General features: G+C 55.8%; 1 protein-coding gene and 1 long non-coding RNA gene across 4 annotated transcripts in view; one reads left to right on the forward strand and one right to left on the reverse strand.

The window, feature by feature from the left end:
- Nucleotides 1-654: 654 nt before the first annotated feature.
- sema3b (sema domain, immunoglobulin domain (Ig), short basic domain, secreted, (semaphorin) 3B) overlaps nucleotides 655-17196 on the reverse strand; it is a 41784-nt gene continuing 25242 nt past the window's right edge. For all 3 annotated transcript variants that reach the window (XM_069189551.1, XM_069189552.1, XM_069189549.1), the window contains exons 4-18: nucleotides 16849-16911; nucleotides 10861-10980; nucleotides 10538-10631; nucleotides 9176-9295; nucleotides 8621-8763; nucleotides 8022-8136; nucleotides 7121-7190; nucleotides 6434-6578; nucleotides 4843-5062; nucleotides 4051-4142; nucleotides 3751-3792; nucleotides 3363-3520; nucleotides 2597-2652; nucleotides 1642-1781; nucleotides 655-1233 (exon numbers count right to left, since the gene is read on the reverse strand). In XM_069189551.1, the coding sequence (XP_069045652.1) occupies nucleotides 736-1233; nucleotides 1642-1781; nucleotides 2597-2652; nucleotides 3363-3520; nucleotides 3751-3792; nucleotides 4051-4142; nucleotides 4843-5062; nucleotides 6434-6578; nucleotides 7121-7190; nucleotides 8022-8136; nucleotides 8621-8763; nucleotides 9176-9295; nucleotides 10538-10631; nucleotides 10861-10980; nucleotides 16849-16911 (2076 nt within the window). In that variant the 3' untranslated portion in view covers nucleotides 655-735. The remainder of the gene's footprint in view (nucleotides 1234-1641; nucleotides 1782-2596; nucleotides 2653-3362; nucleotides 3521-3750; nucleotides 3793-4050; nucleotides 4143-4842; nucleotides 5063-6433; nucleotides 6579-7120; nucleotides 7191-8021; nucleotides 8137-8620; nucleotides 8764-9175; nucleotides 9296-10537; nucleotides 10632-10860; nucleotides 10981-16848; nucleotides 16912-17196) is intronic.
- Nucleotides 1962-4119, forward strand: LOC138238453 (uncharacterized). Its single transcript, XR_011189497.1, has 3 exons — nucleotides 1962-2238; nucleotides 2505-2676; nucleotides 4039-4119. It is a non-coding gene; the product is annotated as an uncharacterized lncRNA (long non-coding RNA).

Below are 17196 nucleotides of genomic sequence, written 5' to 3' on the forward strand. Positions count from 1 at the left end.
GGGGGACGGGTGAAAACGAGCAGTGGCGCGTGTTGAAGAAGGTTTCTCGTCACAGACTGCGTGCGGGTGGGTGGGTGAGTGAAAGGTCGAGACGTCTACAAGCTTGTGTCGGCCTTTGGTCCAGCTGCTGGGCCCCCTCCGCTCCCCTCCCTGTGAAAGAACGGCTCTTCGTGTGCCGGGCTGCCCGTACCCTTGCTCCCGGTCCCAGAGGAGTTTCGGTGTGCTCGGCCCCCGCCGGATTACATCATCGCCAGCCTCCTCGTCCCGGCAATGCCATGATGTCATCCTGGTCACGGAGCCGGGAACGGACCCCGCGGTCCAGGGGGGTGGGGTGGGGGATAAATGCCAGGGGAGTGCGTGTGCGGCGTGCACGAATGCTGCGTGCGTGTGCGCGAGGTTCCTCGCGTGCCCGTGCGTGGTGCGTCCGTTTCCAGTTTCGGAGCTCGGGCAGGAACGGCCCGGAACGCTCTGCGTTGTGCTTGGGCACGCAGCCAGCGGGCTTCAGGGACGGGGGGGGGGGCTCGTTCAGGGAAGCGAGGTTACCCGGCGTCTTTTGTGGAAAGAGGAGGGAAGTAAAGGCATAAATATCACACGTCAAGATGCTGAGTGGCCCACCCCTGTCCCAGTGTCCCCAGTGTCCCCAGTGTCCCCAGTGTCCCCAGTGTCCCCCGCGCGGCCTCTCTGTCCCTCGGGGCAGCAGCCTTCCTCCGTGCCCCCACCCCCCACACCCCCGCCTCACCACTCCCCGGCGCTGCGGGGGGCTCTGAGCGGGGGCTTGCCCTCGTGGGTCCGGCGGTTCCGGGCCTTGTGCAGGTCCTGCAGGTGCTTCCACTTGATGCCGGGGCCGGTCCGGACGCCCGAGGGCGGGGGCGGGGGGGGCTTGGCGGGGCCGGGCTTGCCCGGCTGCCGGTTCTTGCGCTTCCACACCTGCTCGCAGATCTGGTCCACCGCGTTCAGGTCGGGGTGCTCCACCAGCTGCAGGAAGTCCCGGTACCACAGCTTCTGATTGGAGGTGGAGGAGGAGGGAGGGGCGTGGCCGTGGGCGTGGGCGTGGCCGCGCGGGTCCGGGCGGGCGTAGGGGTCGGAGGGCACGACCTCCAGCGTGATGCCCAGCAGGGTCTGCGTGAAGCCGTGCTCCATGGCGTGGCACTGGTACACGCCCCCGTCGCGGCGCATCACGCTGCGGATCAGCACGCCGCGATCCGTCTGCAGCACGCGCTCGTCGACCTTCAGCTGCGACACACACACAAACACACACACACACGTTTGCGTTAGCGACGGCGGTTTCCGAGACTCCGGCTCCTGTGCTTAGAAACACTCCGATCATCGCCGATAACCCTCACCCTGGAGGAGCCCAAGCCCTGCAGGTGTTGCAGGGATCAATCGGTTAAGTGTCTCAAAGCAACGCGGATCCTGACCTGTCCAGTTTGAGCCCGACTCTGTGACTCTCCCCGGGAAAGACAGCGGAGCACCTCTGAGCTGCTGCTGATCTCAGGCCTCAGGTGATCCAGGGCGTGACAGTCCCCCTCCCACCTTGTCCTCTCCCCGCGTGCCCCAGTAATACCAGTGCTCTTGAGTCTTTCCCAGTGTGCCCCGTGTCTCTCCCAGTGTGCCCATGCAAAGCCAGTGGCGATTACTCACCTCCTCTCGCGGGCTGTCCGGGCGGCTCTGAAACGTCCAGGTGACCTGGGCCTGCAGGGATTTGGGAATGCACTCCAGGAACGTGCTGCTGCCCTCCACCCCGTACAGCTTCCGTTGGGCCACGCGCTGCTTGTGGTGGTCTGTGCGGGGAGACAGAGGGATTCCCTCAGACCCGGGGTCAGCGGGCCGTGTGACCTCCAACGCTGTGTGATGGGCGCAGCTCTCCCCGCCCCCCCCCCGGACGGCGGGTAACCCCGCCAGGCCCAGAGCCCAGTTCTGTCAGGTCTGCAACTGGTGCGCAAGCCCGGTGAGAACTGCGCCCACGGCCAGCACCCTCCCCCCTGCGCCAGCGTTTTGCCCGACACCTCTAGCCCCTCGGGAACCCCCCAATCCCCCTCCCCCGTTGGCTTTCAGGAAGCCTCAGCTCCCACAAGGACCATTGTTGGGGGGCCGATGACATCACCATGACTCTCGGGGAGGGAAGCGATCCCACTGACCTCCTGGCGAATGATCTAATGCCTGCTGAGACGACGACATCATTGCCGTGCAGGGCTGACCTGATGGCGCGTGCAGCCCAGGACAGGGGGGAACGGATTCGTGAGTCACCGTGCCTTTTCTGTCGCTCCTCATTTGTCACGGAATACCCTTCCTCCGACTCTCCGGGAGACGAAGCCTCTGGCTCTCTTCAAACCTGACCCTCTTACTGGCCCAAAACTACATCCTGCCCTGTATATTTTTCTTTCTTTCTTTTACTTTCTATTGTACTTTTACTCTTTTTCGTTATCAGAATTTACAGCGTCCTTGGGTTTGGAAAGGTGTTTGATAAATAAAAGATGTTATTATTATCATCATTATTTCTACAGATGTGCCCGAGCTGTAGTGTCTGCAGGGCCACTGAACTGCCTCTCTTGACTCTGATGGAGAGGCTGCACTGAGAGAGCAGCTGTGCTCCTACCTCCAGAGCAGAGAGTGTTGGGGTCCCCGTTCCTCACGTCCTGACGCCTGAAACGCCTGGGGGACAGACAACACAGCCAGGTGGTTACAAGCAGCAGAAATAAACCTGTCGCAGCGATCATAAACCACAGAGGGCAACAGCGTGTTGTGTAACAGTGTCATCGTGCCTCACAGAAAAGGACGAGTTAATCACTGAAGACATTCAGTGAGAACCGTGCAGTAAATAATCATTTCTTTCCCTGTACATCAGCAACAAACATGCAATTAAAGCTTCAGGAAATAACAGCAAAAAATGTTGCACCCCACCAATCATCTGTGCGAAGCTATTCTTGATGAAGAGGTTCTGGAGAACGAGAGTCCCTGTTTTGTGAGAAGGAGAGTCTCTCCCCTGACAGTGGTGGGGCTGTGAACTGGATAAGCGCAGTGTCTGACAAACTGGGGTGCTCTGTTTGCCACTGGGGGCCCACACCTTCTTAAATGCCCGCCAGCAAGTTCTTAACCCTCTCCAAGGATCTTTAATGTGACGACAATTTACAGAGATCGTCTTGGTCGGAGCCCTAAGTCGGGGACACAGAATCGTCCGGCTTTAATTCATTGCCGAACTGAAATAATTTAATCCCCTCCCCCGAGACTAAGTCAGAGACCCATAACAACAGCTGGGCAGAGGTGCTGCACAGCTGGAGCTGCGCACTACGTCTACAGATGCCCCTGTGCTGTGGCCCTCTGGGATTGGCATTCCCACGTTCCCGGCCCTGACGTCCCCTTACCGCTTGGTGTTGGGGAGGTAGCGGGTGCAGGAGGTGCCGTCCCAGGCGCAGTAGGGGTCCCGCGCCAGGCAGCACTCGGCGCAGGCCTTGCCGTAGATACTGCAGCGGTGCAGTGGTACCTGCGCCAGCCCCGTCTCCGAGCCCACGTACAGCTGTTGCTGTGAGCGTCAAAAAACACACGTCAAAAACCCCGTCAAGACTGAGCTCCGGTTCTCGGGCGCTCGGGCCGGGCTTTTGAAAAAGACTACATAATCCACTGTCGAAAAAGAAATGTCAGGTTTTCTTCTGACGAGGCAACACATTCAGTCCTCGGAAAAGTGGTTGCCGCATTGCGAGCACTGCTCTTTATCGTGATGGTGCCGAGTTCGGCCGACGAGGCCACACTCACCCGCTTGGAGGAGATCTGCATGTTGATGATGGACGAGGAGTCCTGCAGAGAAACGCACGGTTAGTCTGGGGGCTCTGTGCACACAGGGACACAGTGCCTGACGGAACAGCCACACCTGGGGCCCGCTTGCTAATCTACTGCCATTCATCATTTAAACCATTCATTTTGCAAAACATCGGCGTGTGCAGAGGACTGAATGTCCCTGAAAAGCGCCATCAGTCGCGCACGAGAGCCATGAGCAAGCAGCATGTCTCTCTCTCTCTCTCTCTCTCTCTCTCTCCGCCCCAGCCTCTCGCTCACCTGGAAGACCTGCAGCTCCTCCAGCAGCAGCTCCTCCATGTTCTTCCAGCTCTCCTTGGGCACCGAGATCACCTTCAGCACCGTCCCCACGTCTGCGGAGCACACAAGCACACCGGCTTCACACCTGGGCCTGCTTCAGACTCACGAGACCAGGAAGAACGCAGGACCCGGCCGAGCACGGGAGGTCACTGGAGCCCTCAGGGGACAAGAGTCCCATCAAGCCATTGGCTAGGAGACTGTCTTCAACAGCACAGCTGACTGTGAGTCCGAGCTCGTGGAGTTATTCAGCCTCTTAGGACACAGTGGATATGATTCATCTGTACTGGATTAAGAAAAGGCTACAGTTTCCCGGAATCCTCCCTGCCCCCTAACTGCCCTTTCCCATTATTTCCTGAACAATGCTCCTCTGATGACTACTGTACAATGCACTAGCAAGACCTCATTTGTGTACAGTTTCGCTCACCGAGTCACAAAAAAGACCTCGGCTATTCGGAACCAGTCCAGAAATGACAGAATACCCATGTTGCCGGCATTAAAGGAAGGCCGGATTTGAACGGGCTACAGGAACGTTCAAGCCTCGAACAGAGAAGACTTTGAAAGCACTAGTTTCAAGCATTCACAATTCAGAAAGGCATCCACAAAAGTGGAAAGGCCAGACACGTGGGCACTAAAGGGAAGGGCAGTTAAAACCGAGAGCAGGAGGAACACAAAGAACCTTTTACACAAAGAGATGTGGGAGTGTGGAACACCAGGCATAATGGTGAAGGTGATATCCTGGAGAGAGAGGGGCACCTGTGCCGATGAACATGACGTCGTACTGCCCGTCGGCCGCAGCCACCCTGTCCACGGCGATCTGCGTGAAGCTGTAGTCCACGCCGACGCGCAGGAAGACGGGGCGCCGGTTCAGGGGGTACACGGGGTTGTACATGAGCGGGTGGTGCCGGGCAAACTGGATGACGTCGTCCGGGAACCCCTTGGTGGACTCGAAGCTCCCATAGGTCTTGCTGGGACACTGTGGGAAGAGCAGAGGTCCTGGGTCAGGGCGTTCCTCGCTCCCCGTTCCCCGCCTGCTCCCTCCGCCTTCCTTCCCAGCCCCCGCTTCGGAAAGGGGGGGGCGGGGGCGGGACAGAGATCTGATGTCACGCCTCGAAAGTTTCAGAAATGAACACCACACCAAAAATGCTCCAGAAAGTGCCAAGCTATTCCTGATGATGATGTTCTGTCAGAGCCCCTGTTTTGTGAGGGGGGGAGAGAGTCTCACCCTGGACACCGGCTGGGCTGTGAACTGGGTAAGCTCAGTCTCTGAAAAGCTGGGGTGCTCCGTTTGCTGCTGGGGGCCCCCAGCTTTTTTCCTTAAATACCCTGGAGCAGCGGCAGGAACAAATGTATCCCTGCACCACAGCAGATCCCCACCCCCAGCCCCGATCTTTTTTTGCCCTTTCAGACCTTCCTGCATTTGTAGCACCCCTGAACTGGAGCCGGGGAGCTTTGCAACAGGGGTGCTGGGGGCTCCCTAGTGCTGGGATCAAACTCTGGGACTGGGTGTCCTCCTGCACGGTCACATCCAGGCCCAGAACGCTGGACCCAAGATGGCAGGGCCAAGAAAGCCTCGCCCACTTCACAGGGTCCCAACCCTGGTGCTGCAGAGACTGCTAGTGATTTATCATACTTACTGTATCACTAACCCATTGCCTGAAGGGGCTGGGCAACCAGCAGGCCTGGGAGCCCCAGAGGTTTCCTCATGGAGGGGGGTGTTTTTTTGTCTCCATGCCAACAGAGTCAGCCTCTGCTATACACTACTGTCAACTGCTGTATAGTTCTCCGGAGAGCTCTGAGGGAGACTGTTGCAAGGGCACTATAGCAAATACAAGACTGACTGATCAACTGATTGAGAAACAGATTGTTTGATTGGTTGAGAGAGAGGCCTTAATTTGCCATGGGCACACGTACATTGGGATTCTTATTGACACTATTCTCTCGTGTGTGAGCAGAACAATGGACAACACTTTCACACACTCTGCACAGTACATTACAAAACTTTACATACATTTATGTTGATTATTTTCATGTTATATTGGTTGATTGGTTGACTGACTGACTGGTTGGTTGTTTGGTTGGTTAATTGATTGAATGATAGGTTGTTTGGTTGATTGATTGATTGACTGGTTGGTTAATTGACTGGCTGACTGGTTGGTTGTTTGGTTGGTTAATTTTTTGACCGGTTGGTTAACTGATTGAGTGATTGGCTGTTTGGTTGGTTGATTGACTGAGGGATTGGTGGGGCGGTTGGTTTATTGACTCACTGATTGGTTAATTGACTGGTTGGTTAATTGACTGACCGACTGGTTGTTTGGCTGACTGCACGAACCCAGAACGTACTCACCATTCCGGGGCGCGGGTAGGGCACCTTGCCCTGGAAGGGCACGTACTGGTAGTTGGGCCCCTCTTTGTGCGAGAAGGGTCCGAGGAAGGCCCTGCGGATGTCGTTCATGGTGTAGAGGCACACAGCCGAGCCCTTGAACACGCTGCTGTGGGGACCACAGACACAGGGATACCGCGTCACCATGGCTACCTCGCTGCCCCACCACCCCTTCAGAAGCCAGCATGCAGATCCCAGAATGTGAAAAATCACACACTAACTTCCAAGGTCTTTTTTTCCTAAAATGCAGAGTTTGCTCCATGTTTTCCAACTACATACAGACTTAGAGGCAGTCGTCTCAGGTCATAGTAAACATTTGCACATTCAGTACTTGTAATAACCCGTTTGTAGGGGCTTCCTGCTGACCCCCATTCTCTTTCCACATACTTTTCTGTGCTCTTTAAAGAAAGGAAGATCAGCACAGGGCGAGAATCACCCAAATAAAATAGTTCTGGCACTTTCTGGCTGTTCAAAAAGACATTGCATGGTTTAAATCTGGTCATCTGCATTGCGAGAACCAGCGAGGCCTATTTCTCAGGCAGTGGCTATGACATAGTTTCACATCTGGCCCTGATCAATACAGCAATTCCCACACCAGCAACCAGGCTGATCCCTGCTCCCCCCCTGCCCAGACAGCCCTTGCCCTCTGACCTGGAAGTAGAGAACACAGCATAGACCAGAGGGTTCTTCCTGTCCCTGGTCTGTAGCAGGAATACATCCCCTGCGGTACAAGAGGAATGAAGATGTCAGGTGGCACAGTTCATCAACAGTTCACAAGACACTTCGCTTTCTGCTCTGCCTTTAAATAATGAAGCAGCCTTGCTTCGTTATTTAAGTTAAGTCCTATTTTTATTTTTAGAAGCAGTGCTAGTAGTATTATCGTAACTAGTGTTAATATTTCAAGAGATTTTCCACTAGCTTTTCTTTAAAAAAAGTGGATTGATCTGCAGCCCATCTGCGTCGTGACCAATGTTCCCTCTAAGCCGTGCACGTGTGCACGCGCACACAGGTTATGAAATCAGCGCACGCAGGAAATTGAACTGCGCACACAAAATTTAATTAAACAAATATGATAATAATAAAACAAACGTGGTCGTGAATTGAAAAATGCTAAATTGACCACATGAGGCTGGCTGCAAGAGGCCCAGCTTGGCTGTGTGCATTAGCATTGCTACTTGACCATCGATATCTCTGCTCTCAGAGTCTTGTACCTCCCTGCTCCTGCTCGCTCCACACTCAGTCTCTAGGACTGGCTCGTGGAATCGCTGTCTCGGTCTTTTGGATCTCTATGCTTCTACGAGAATGACTATACGAACAAAAAATAATTTCAGGTTTACAATTTCACATTCACTCAATTTAAGTTTTTGTCAATGGAAACAAATTTGCACAACTTGAAATTTGTGCGCACACGGGCCATTAAAATGAGAGGGAACATTGCTCGTGACCTGGACACGAGGCAGACAAGAAGCTCCTGCCCATCTGCCCCATGACCTGGACAAGGAGCTGTGACTCTTCCTCTGCGGCTGGGGAGGCCACGCGGGACAGGACTTACGCAGCTCATCGAAGAACGTGTCGCTGCCATCACTCCCTGGCACGGAGCAGATGAGCCTGGTCTTCAGGAAGGTGGTCCACTTGTTGACCAGGCTGCGCTGGCCGCCCATATCGTTCTGAAAACAAGTGCAGGCCTGTCAACTTTAAACACCATCCAACCCGTTTGGCAGTGAGTCAGTAATTAATCTGAGGGTCTCATGCAGCTGTTTCCAAGGTTCCAGCTTCAGCACCACAGCTGAGGGGCGTGTTCCACACTCCCACCACCCTTTGTGTAAAGAGTTTTAAACGCACTTCCACGTTGTTTCCACCTGTGTGCATCACCGTTCATTCTAAACTTCTGACAATGAGCTGGCCAGGAATCAGACCTGGGGCGACTGCTTGGGAAGCAGGCATGCTAACCTCTATAGCACCAAGAGGCATGAGAGCAGCACGTAATCGATATTAATATGCGATACGTACAGGGAAAATTAATAGCACGGGTTTGGACAGGAGGTCCAGCAGGGCTGTAATGTGCGCGGCTGTCCTTAAATAACCCTGGACGGTGTTCAGGCAGCCGTGGCAGAAGGGCACAAAGGGAACGCGCTGCGATTGGCTGCTCACCCTGCAGAGCTGTCCAATCCGGGAGTAGGCTGACTTGCCCAGCCCCTGGCCCTCCACCGCCGTCTCCCGGAAAAAGAAGAAGACCTTGTCATCGTCGGGATTCTCGCTCTCGGGCACCCAGAAGGCACTGATGAACTTGGGCTCTGTCACACACATGGCACACAGTGGGTTTCAGGGTACGAGTGGAACATTCTGATATACAACAGCCCAGAGATGACTAGAAGCTCACAGAAACACTAGAAAGAAAAGTGCTGACGGATTTATCTTTTAGCTTCCCCCTCCTTCCCTCAAGGGACGCTGACTTGCCCTTCTCTAGGCTGAGTGTCCTGCGTACAGTAGATGACAAAGTTTCCATAGAAACCCAGCAGCTGCGCGTCACAGACGGGACCTCAACTCCTCTGCCAGGCTCCTGACCACGCCCCCCACCTAGCCCCGCCCCACCGATCAAGACACGCCCCCAACTGTGCCCCGCCTCCACCCCGTGTCTTGTCCAGGCCACGCCCCCACAGCCCACACCCGTCCCCACCCCTCCCCTGCCCTGCCCCGGTCTCTCACCATTGAGCCAGCGCGAGTCGTGCTGCTCCGTACGGATGGAGGGCCGCTGACCCATGCTACGGAAGATGGTGAAGTCGCGGCCCATGAGGTCCGTGGCCACGCCGGAGTACAGCTCGTCGCCTAGGGAACAGCACGCCGCAGGGGATCAGACCGGCTCATGACACTTCACTTTCAACGACTCTGTCCGCCTTTATTTCTCCCTGCCCCACTTGCTTGGTTTTCCAGTCAGAAGGTGACGTTGTGCTAAACTGCACAAGAAAATCCCTTTATTATCCTCCACCACTAGGGGGAGAGCTCACCTCCCAGGCTGCCCTTGACCAACACAGCTGGTGCAGAAACTCCAGCGCACAGACAGTCTCTCAGGAGCCCTTCAAAGTGCAGGTCAGGCACTGTATCCCATCCAGCCCCACTGCTCTGTGAGTCCACTCGCCTGAAGCAAACTCTACGCTCAAATGCGTTTCACTCAGCCGAATTGATAAAGCAGGACTTCGTTTCGGAGAGACGCTGAAGCACATTACGGTCTGGGGTCTGAGCTCCTCAGAGGAAAACGAGCCGGCGGGGAGACTGTGACAGTATATTGACCGGAACGCTTGCGGTCCACATACAAGCCCCCCCTGCAGGCAGAGGGCAACAGCAGCAGTTAATGTACTGCAGCCCCTTGGGAATGTGCCCCCTGGCTGGGGTTACTGGAGCCCTTCTGTTCTTCCAGACACTCCTCCTCATGCAAGAGAGAAGGCATGCCAGACTCTGTCTTTGTCAAAGCAGCTCACACACGCACGGACTCCCACAGGCCGTCTGACGTCTTCGTGCACTGGAATTGAATTCTGATGCAACATCTGGCCACAGGACAGGGGATCTTCTAGTTCTAATTTCCTGGAACACAGTGTTTGTTTCCTTTGCACTGGGTGACTCTGCAGCTAAATGCTCAGAAGGGTTCACGGGTCCTCACTGCTAGCACGCCCAGGACAGCTGACAGGGTGCATCCCCGAACCCCAGTTTTAATCAAGCGTAGTGCAGGGGTGCACAGGACAGCCACCTCAGCAGCTCCCTTTCCCAACGCCTTGCAAAACATTTTTCGGATCCCCCTTTCCCTGGCGGCAGTGACAGCAAGTGCTGATGAAGTCGTCGGGCATTTCCGGCGCTGTAGGTTTCCGAGGAGGAGCTACAAGCTACCAGCCCCTCCTTCTGACCGTGAAGGAGGGCGCCGATGGGTGATCAAACGAAAACAAGAAGTGGGTGATGTTTTCTAAAACCCGAGCTTGTTCTTTACGGTGAGCCTCATGTTAGTTATTTTTTAAGGAGATTCCTTCTAGGAAAGCGAGTGTGGCGAGGCTGCAACGGCCTTTGGCGACGGACACTCACCGATCAGTACGGAGGCGGCCTGGTGCCGGGGATCATAGGGGCTCTTCCCTTTCCCATCCTCCGCCCTGGAGGGGTCCAACCGGAACACATGGTCCTGGGCAGAGGGACACACGTTACAGCAGGGGGACGGTGTCACGGCTCCGCTGAGTCAGACGCGCTTGACAGCGCAGGGCTGCACTCGGTCGGCAAGAGGATACAAGGGTAACGCACAAAGAGCAGGTTTCACATGAATCGAATTTTACTAGAGACTGGGCAAGCAGCACCCTGCTGTCCCAGCAGAGGAGAGGGAGGGGCGGGGGAAGAGGGGGAATACAGGGGCTCACCTCCATCTTCTGCCCCACCTCCACAAACGCACAGGTGGGGTGAAAGGCCCCTGTCCCACAGGCGTACAGGTGAGTGCGGTTATAATGATGCAACACCTTCACGTAGTTCACACAGTCGGCCTGGAAAACACAGGGACAGATCCAGTGGAGCAGACTTTCACCAGAGAAACACACCATACACACACTGACCAGATCTACACACACCATACACACACTGACCAGATCTACACACACCTCACACACTGACCAGATCTACACACACCTCACACACTGACCAGATCTACACACACCACACACACACTGACCAGATCTACACACATCACACACACACTGACCAGATCTACACACACCACACACACTGACCAGATCTACACACATCACACACACACTGACCAGATCTACACACACACTGACCAGATCTACACACACCACACACACAGTGACCAGATCTACACACATCACACACACTGACCAGATCTACACACCACACACACAGTGACCAGATCTACACACACCACACACACTGACCAGATCTACACACACCACACACACAGTGACCAGATCTACACACACCACACACACAGTGACCAGATCTACACACATCACACACACTGACCAGATCTACACACCACACACACAGTGACCAGATCTACACACACCACACACCCTGACCAGATCTACACACACCACACACACAGTGACCAGATCTACACACACCACACACACACTGACCAGATCTACACACACCACACACACTGACCAGATCTACACACACCACACACACACTGACCAGATCTACACACACCACACACACACTGACCAGATCTACACACACCACACACACTGACCAGATCTACACACACCACACACACTGACCAGATCTACACACACCACACACACACTGACCAGATCTACACACACCACACACACTGACCAGATCTACACACCACACACACACAGAGCAGCTCTACACAAACCACACACACACAGACCACCTCTACACACAACTCAGAAAAACAGACACAGTGACTGATCTTCTGTACTACACAGAATCACACATCCAGGGATCAACACTATACAAAACACACATCACCAAATAAACCTCTGTCTCGCTCAATATTCATCCCAATTGATAATGGATTAAAAATAATTGCTAACTGACACAGCAGTACTCCATGCACAGTGCCTCACTGTACGTCGACCCCAAGTGAACCTGACCCCTCCCCTCTCCTTTCCAGTTAGGGGGTGTGATAGTGGGAGGGGGAGGGGGGGTCGCCCCTGCCCCTGACCAGCTGTTCCTCCGTTCTGTGTTGGAATTATCTCAGGAGACCCCCCCAGCTCCTCCATTAGTGTTGTCAATTCGTTCCGCCGACTGGAATTACCACAGAAACCAGCTCCTGAACCGCAAACATCTGTCCCCCCCAGATCGAGTTTCACCACGGCGGCGAGGGCCGGGGGGCTGGGGAATCCCTCTCCCAGCCCGTCCACAGCCTCTCTCTCTCTCTCTCTCTCTCTCTCTCTGCCTCCGTCGGCCGGCCGGTCTCGTCTCTCGCTCGGCAGCGCCCTCGTTCACGACCCCCCCCAGCTGCCCCCCGGACCCGGAGCCCTGTCCGCGGCTGGATCAGCTCTCACGGGCCAGGACCGCCGACGCTCTGTGGGCGCGCGAGGGGGCCGTGGCGGCTCTGTGTAAGAGCCCACGGGGGAGTCGTTCACCCGTCGGGAGAGCGTGGGCCCGGGGAGATCCAGGGGCACCCAGTCTGGGGGCCGACACAACGCTCCCCACCACGACGGCTGGGCACACCCCTTCACCCCTCCACTCCCAGAGCCCTCTGCGTGCCCACACGGACGCAGACCTTTCCCTGGGTGTCCCGAGAGCTCTTCCGAGCGGCAGGGGGAACCCTCCAGGGATGCTTCAGGAATCAACTGGAAAAAGGCCACAAGAACAAGGCTCTGGCGACAGTCAGGTGAGCTGTCCAGCGGACAACTGGGCTGGACCAAAATCCAGAAGCCCCCCCCAGGAACCTCCGTCATTCCCTGAACAGGGAGATCACACAGCCAGAAGTGAAAAGGACACGGCTTTGCTTTCTAATGTTCATTCCAATCTGTGTTCGGAATTGTGATCCAAACCCGGATGGCTCATGCAGTAGGCAGCTGGAAAACTCCCAGGCTGGCCGGCAGTACCAGAGAGTGCCTGAGCCCCAAGGCCACCAGGTCCAGGCGGCCCACTCTGGTGTCCGGCGTCGATATCCCGACAGATATCCCCCCCCCCCCAATCGATAACACTCCCAGGGATCACTGCGGCATCGTCACTCCCTGCCACGAACTCCCAGTCTGACCGCGAGTGGGAAAACCCTGAACGAGAATCCTAGAGCAATGCGTGCAAACATCACAACACGGTGTTCTTTAAAAGAACTTTAAAAGGCCGGCTTCTAGTAAATGATTTTATTTATAAGAGGCGACAATGTTTTCTTCTTCCACTAATGCGAAAAGCCTTAGAAAGACCCTGATGTGGGGCTGGACAAACCGCCTCCGTGCTCCGCGGTCCCCTGTACGCGTTTATCACCGGCAGCCGAAACCTGCAAAGCGCTCTGTCGCCGAGTGGAGGGAAAGGCGCTATACCAAGCGAAACTGATCGACTGGTTTGGGGTTTCCATGCTAGTGGAGGAAGGCAGGGGGGTCACGTGAAATTAAGAATACTCCTCTGTGTGAGCCAGCGTGCCTGCAACACAATCTGATTAATGACCTTTTCCAGGCTCTCCGGCCCGCGGTGCTCACACGCCACACAGTAATTAAGGTCAGGCACCGGGGGCTTGAACACAATCTCTCTCTGGGAGTGTTGTGGGGGGGGGCGCCAGTACTGTGGTCAGCTGACACCCCCAGCAATCCAGCCAGCCAGCCAGGCAGGCAGGTGGTGTCGCCTGCCTCGATCCCTGAAGCGCCCGTCTCAGCACAGAGAGTTACAGGCCAGCAGTTCTGGAGCGGCGCTGGCGCTGTGTGCGTGTGCGTGTGCGTGTGTGTGTGTGTGTGTGTGTGTGTGTGTGTGACTCCCAGGAAAGACCCAGGAAGTACAGGGGGAACAAAGCTGCAGGCAGGCGAGCTCCGTGAAAAGAAGAAAACGGTTAAACTCAGAGACTGAGTGACCAGTGTTGATCATCTGATATATTTATAAATGCGGACGCGAGATATTTTTCCCAAGAGCGCTTGAGAAAGCTCGGGAGGCAAAATTCCACTGTGGCAGCAGGTGACCACCCTGGGCTGCTCTCTCCGTAACTGAAATGAGCAGAGCCAGCGCTGCTCTGTAAATCCTGGGCAGTGTTTAAGACACGGGGCCCGTCAGGGCAGGCAGAGCTGCCTTTCTGTGCCGGGGAAGACTGCCTGACGCGTCAGGAGGGGGTGCTGCTCGCTCTCCGGGCGAGGACGAGTCCAGGCCACTCACCTGCCTCACAGAATCCCACCCCACTGACAGAGAGCAGCAATGCCCCGGGACGCAACTCCAAAGACACAAAACACCAAGCAGGAAAAGGAGCAGACACAGCCTCACCAGTATCTGGTGGAGCTTTGCTTCATGGATCCTACAGAGGGGGGTCTTCAACAGACGATCAGGTTGAAGGAAAATGGTTATATATATGGGTCCCAGGAATCTCGTGGGGAAAACTGGACAATTGGGAATATTTATAGGCAGGACCCCACAAACACAGTAACTAGACTGAGCTGGTGCCACAAGCCAGAGTTTTAAACCCAAGGACTTAGAAGCAATTTGGCATGCAGAGAGCTCAGCAAGAGACGGGTTTCAGATCGGCATAACCTGACAAGAATGTGGCTGCTGGAGCGAGCACACAAGACAGCGTTCTTCAGGTGAAACGCGAGCCAGGCCTGAGGTCTGAATGGAGCCCGTTGTTCTCTACAGCAGCTGAGCTGCGGCAGGGAGGACCTGAGGAGCCTTGTAGCTTCCTCTGTGTCCCCGAACCCCCTCTCCCAGCCAAACACACACGGGCTCGGGAAGGAGATCAATGATCCTCATGCAGTTGTCGCAATTTATTGCTTACTGAGTGGGTGGTCTTGTTTTTAGGGGAGGGGGGGGGTGTTTCTCCGTGGATTATGAGGCGTGTTCAGGAAGCTTGAATCCAGGCTGGGGTCATTGTTCACGGGCTGGGGAGGACAAGCCAGCTGGACATTTGGGGGGTCGGGGTGGCCCTGATGTTGGGGTAAGCCCCGATTCCCTTCGCCTGTTCCAGTCTCCTGCCCCTTGTCCTACCTCACCACCATCAGGACTGTCTGCCTCCTTATTTTATTGTTACTATTATTTTTGGCGTTCATATTATCGAGAACTGTGCATTTCAATCTGTCAGGGAGTCGGTCAGGGGCTCAGGGACCGACGACACGAGAGAGTAAACGAGTCTGTCCGTCTGTCATCTGGACGAGTGATCACCCCCCCTCCCCTGCCTCCCACGTCTTTGATATGCGATCGGCTCTGTTTATCCTGCAGTGGGAGTGTAACCCAAGACCGATAAGCTCCACGGGTTAGCGAACACCTCGCCTGGCCTTTCTGTTTTGGACTAAGCAGTCCAGTCTCTGCCTCCCGGTGTCCAAATGGAGAGATATGGGTGGGGGGGGGGGGTGATGCGGAAAACCCTAGACACAACCCCCCAGCCTGCACGGACCTTCCAAAAGAACCGCAGTCTTTCCCTTGCCGGGGTACGGAAGGCCGGAGGAGCAGAGTGGGACAGACGATGGGTGACTTGAAACAGCACGCTGGCCGGCCGGCAAAGAGAGAAACAGTGAAATCCGAGTCAGGCCCCGAGAACCAGGACACACACGAGTGAAACTACGACACCGAGTCAACACGTCGCATGAGAACTGACAAGCCTCAGAAAAGCTGAAAAAAAACAACGTGCACATGTGCCTCGGTGAAGTTTTGCAAAACGCAGTTCTCTGAAAACTTCAGGCAGCGTACCGGCTCCCTACGAGCCGCGTGATTATCAAGATTAGCGCTGCTATTTGTTTTGCGAATGCCGAGATACAGTAACTGCGCACTAAACACGCAACCATTAAAGGTGGAAATGCCATTACTCAGATAGCGATCTTCAGCTCCGTTGTGGAATTCAACCGCGCAGCATGAAAATGATTTTCCAGTTCGCCAGAAAGCGCCGCTGCCGACCCCAGAGGTGCGAGGGCCGACGTTCACAGGCCGTGCCGCATGCGTTTGAAAGAGGGGCATCATGAGGTGAACAGGGCCGCACTGTCGCCACTTCCTGTACCACATGCTCAGAAGTGCACCGTGAATAGATTAAGGGGACACCAGCCTCACAGCCTCTGCCCACAGCAGTCTGTTTTGTGCAGACAGACACTCACACAAGCAGAGCAGTTTCCCTGCGCTTCAGAATCTCCTCCAGCCCTGTCCCAGCGGGAGGGCGCCAGGGGAGTCTAGGATGCTGTGCGACACCATAGATTCGGCTGCACTTTCTTGCTTTTAATAAACCAGACCGTAGTTCGTGGCCATGGGTTGGAGGGGTCCAGCTCAGCCGCACAACCGGCTCCGAAACTGATTGATCACCTCAATGAACTCATCAAGGTGCTGGCCGGCTCCACTCCCAGAGACATTCCACAACGGGATCCAGAGGGATCCAATGGAATAAGGCTGGAATCCGAGAGGACGCGGCCCCAGGCGTCCAGAGCCTTCTCACGCCGAGCGCTCCTGAACTCGCCCTCATGACCCCGGAGCAATGACCCGCCCAGCTGGAGACACTCAGCTCTTCCCACTAAGGATACTACCTGCTCCCAGCTCCCAGCTCCCAGCTCAGCACATCACCCGAAAACACCAGCCCCCCCAGTCCCTTCAGCTGCCAGACTGGGGCAGCCAGCGGGTTCGAGAGCTGATAGACAGTTCGACCCGTGCGATGGGACAGGGTCGGCTTTAAAAGCTCCCGTGTCCAGCCAGCCCCACGCCCTCACCGGGCAGCACCGAAAAACTCGCACGCCGGTACTCACGTTGATGTCCTTCCCCGCCCAGTTGCACTCCTCCCTCCAGTCCACAGGGGCCGGCCAGTAGATCTGCAGGAGAGAAAGAGGCAGGCGGGAGGTCAGAGGTCAAGCAGGCCGGTACACGGGAGGGGCCCCCGTCTGCTTCAGGTATGGGGTCACCAGACGCGTCCTGCCCCGAGGGAGACAGGATGAAGACAGGGGCCTGGAAGGGGGGGGCGCTGGGACACGCAGGCACAGAGCCCCCAGGGGACAGCATGTGGGTCTGCGAGGTCAGTGGCTGGCAGAGCTGCTGCAGATCATCAAGCTCTTTCCTGTTGGAACAGCAGGGAGGTATGAGAGAGGTCCTGGCCTGAG

Source organism: Lepisosteus oculatus, chromosome 4 (genome assembly GCF_040954835.1).
Source record: "Lepisosteus oculatus isolate fLepOcu1 chromosome 4, fLepOcu1.hap2, whole genome shotgun sequence".
In the NCBI taxonomy this organism is placed as follows: Eukaryota; Metazoa; Chordata; class Actinopteri; order Semionotiformes; family Lepisosteidae; genus Lepisosteus; species Lepisosteus oculatus.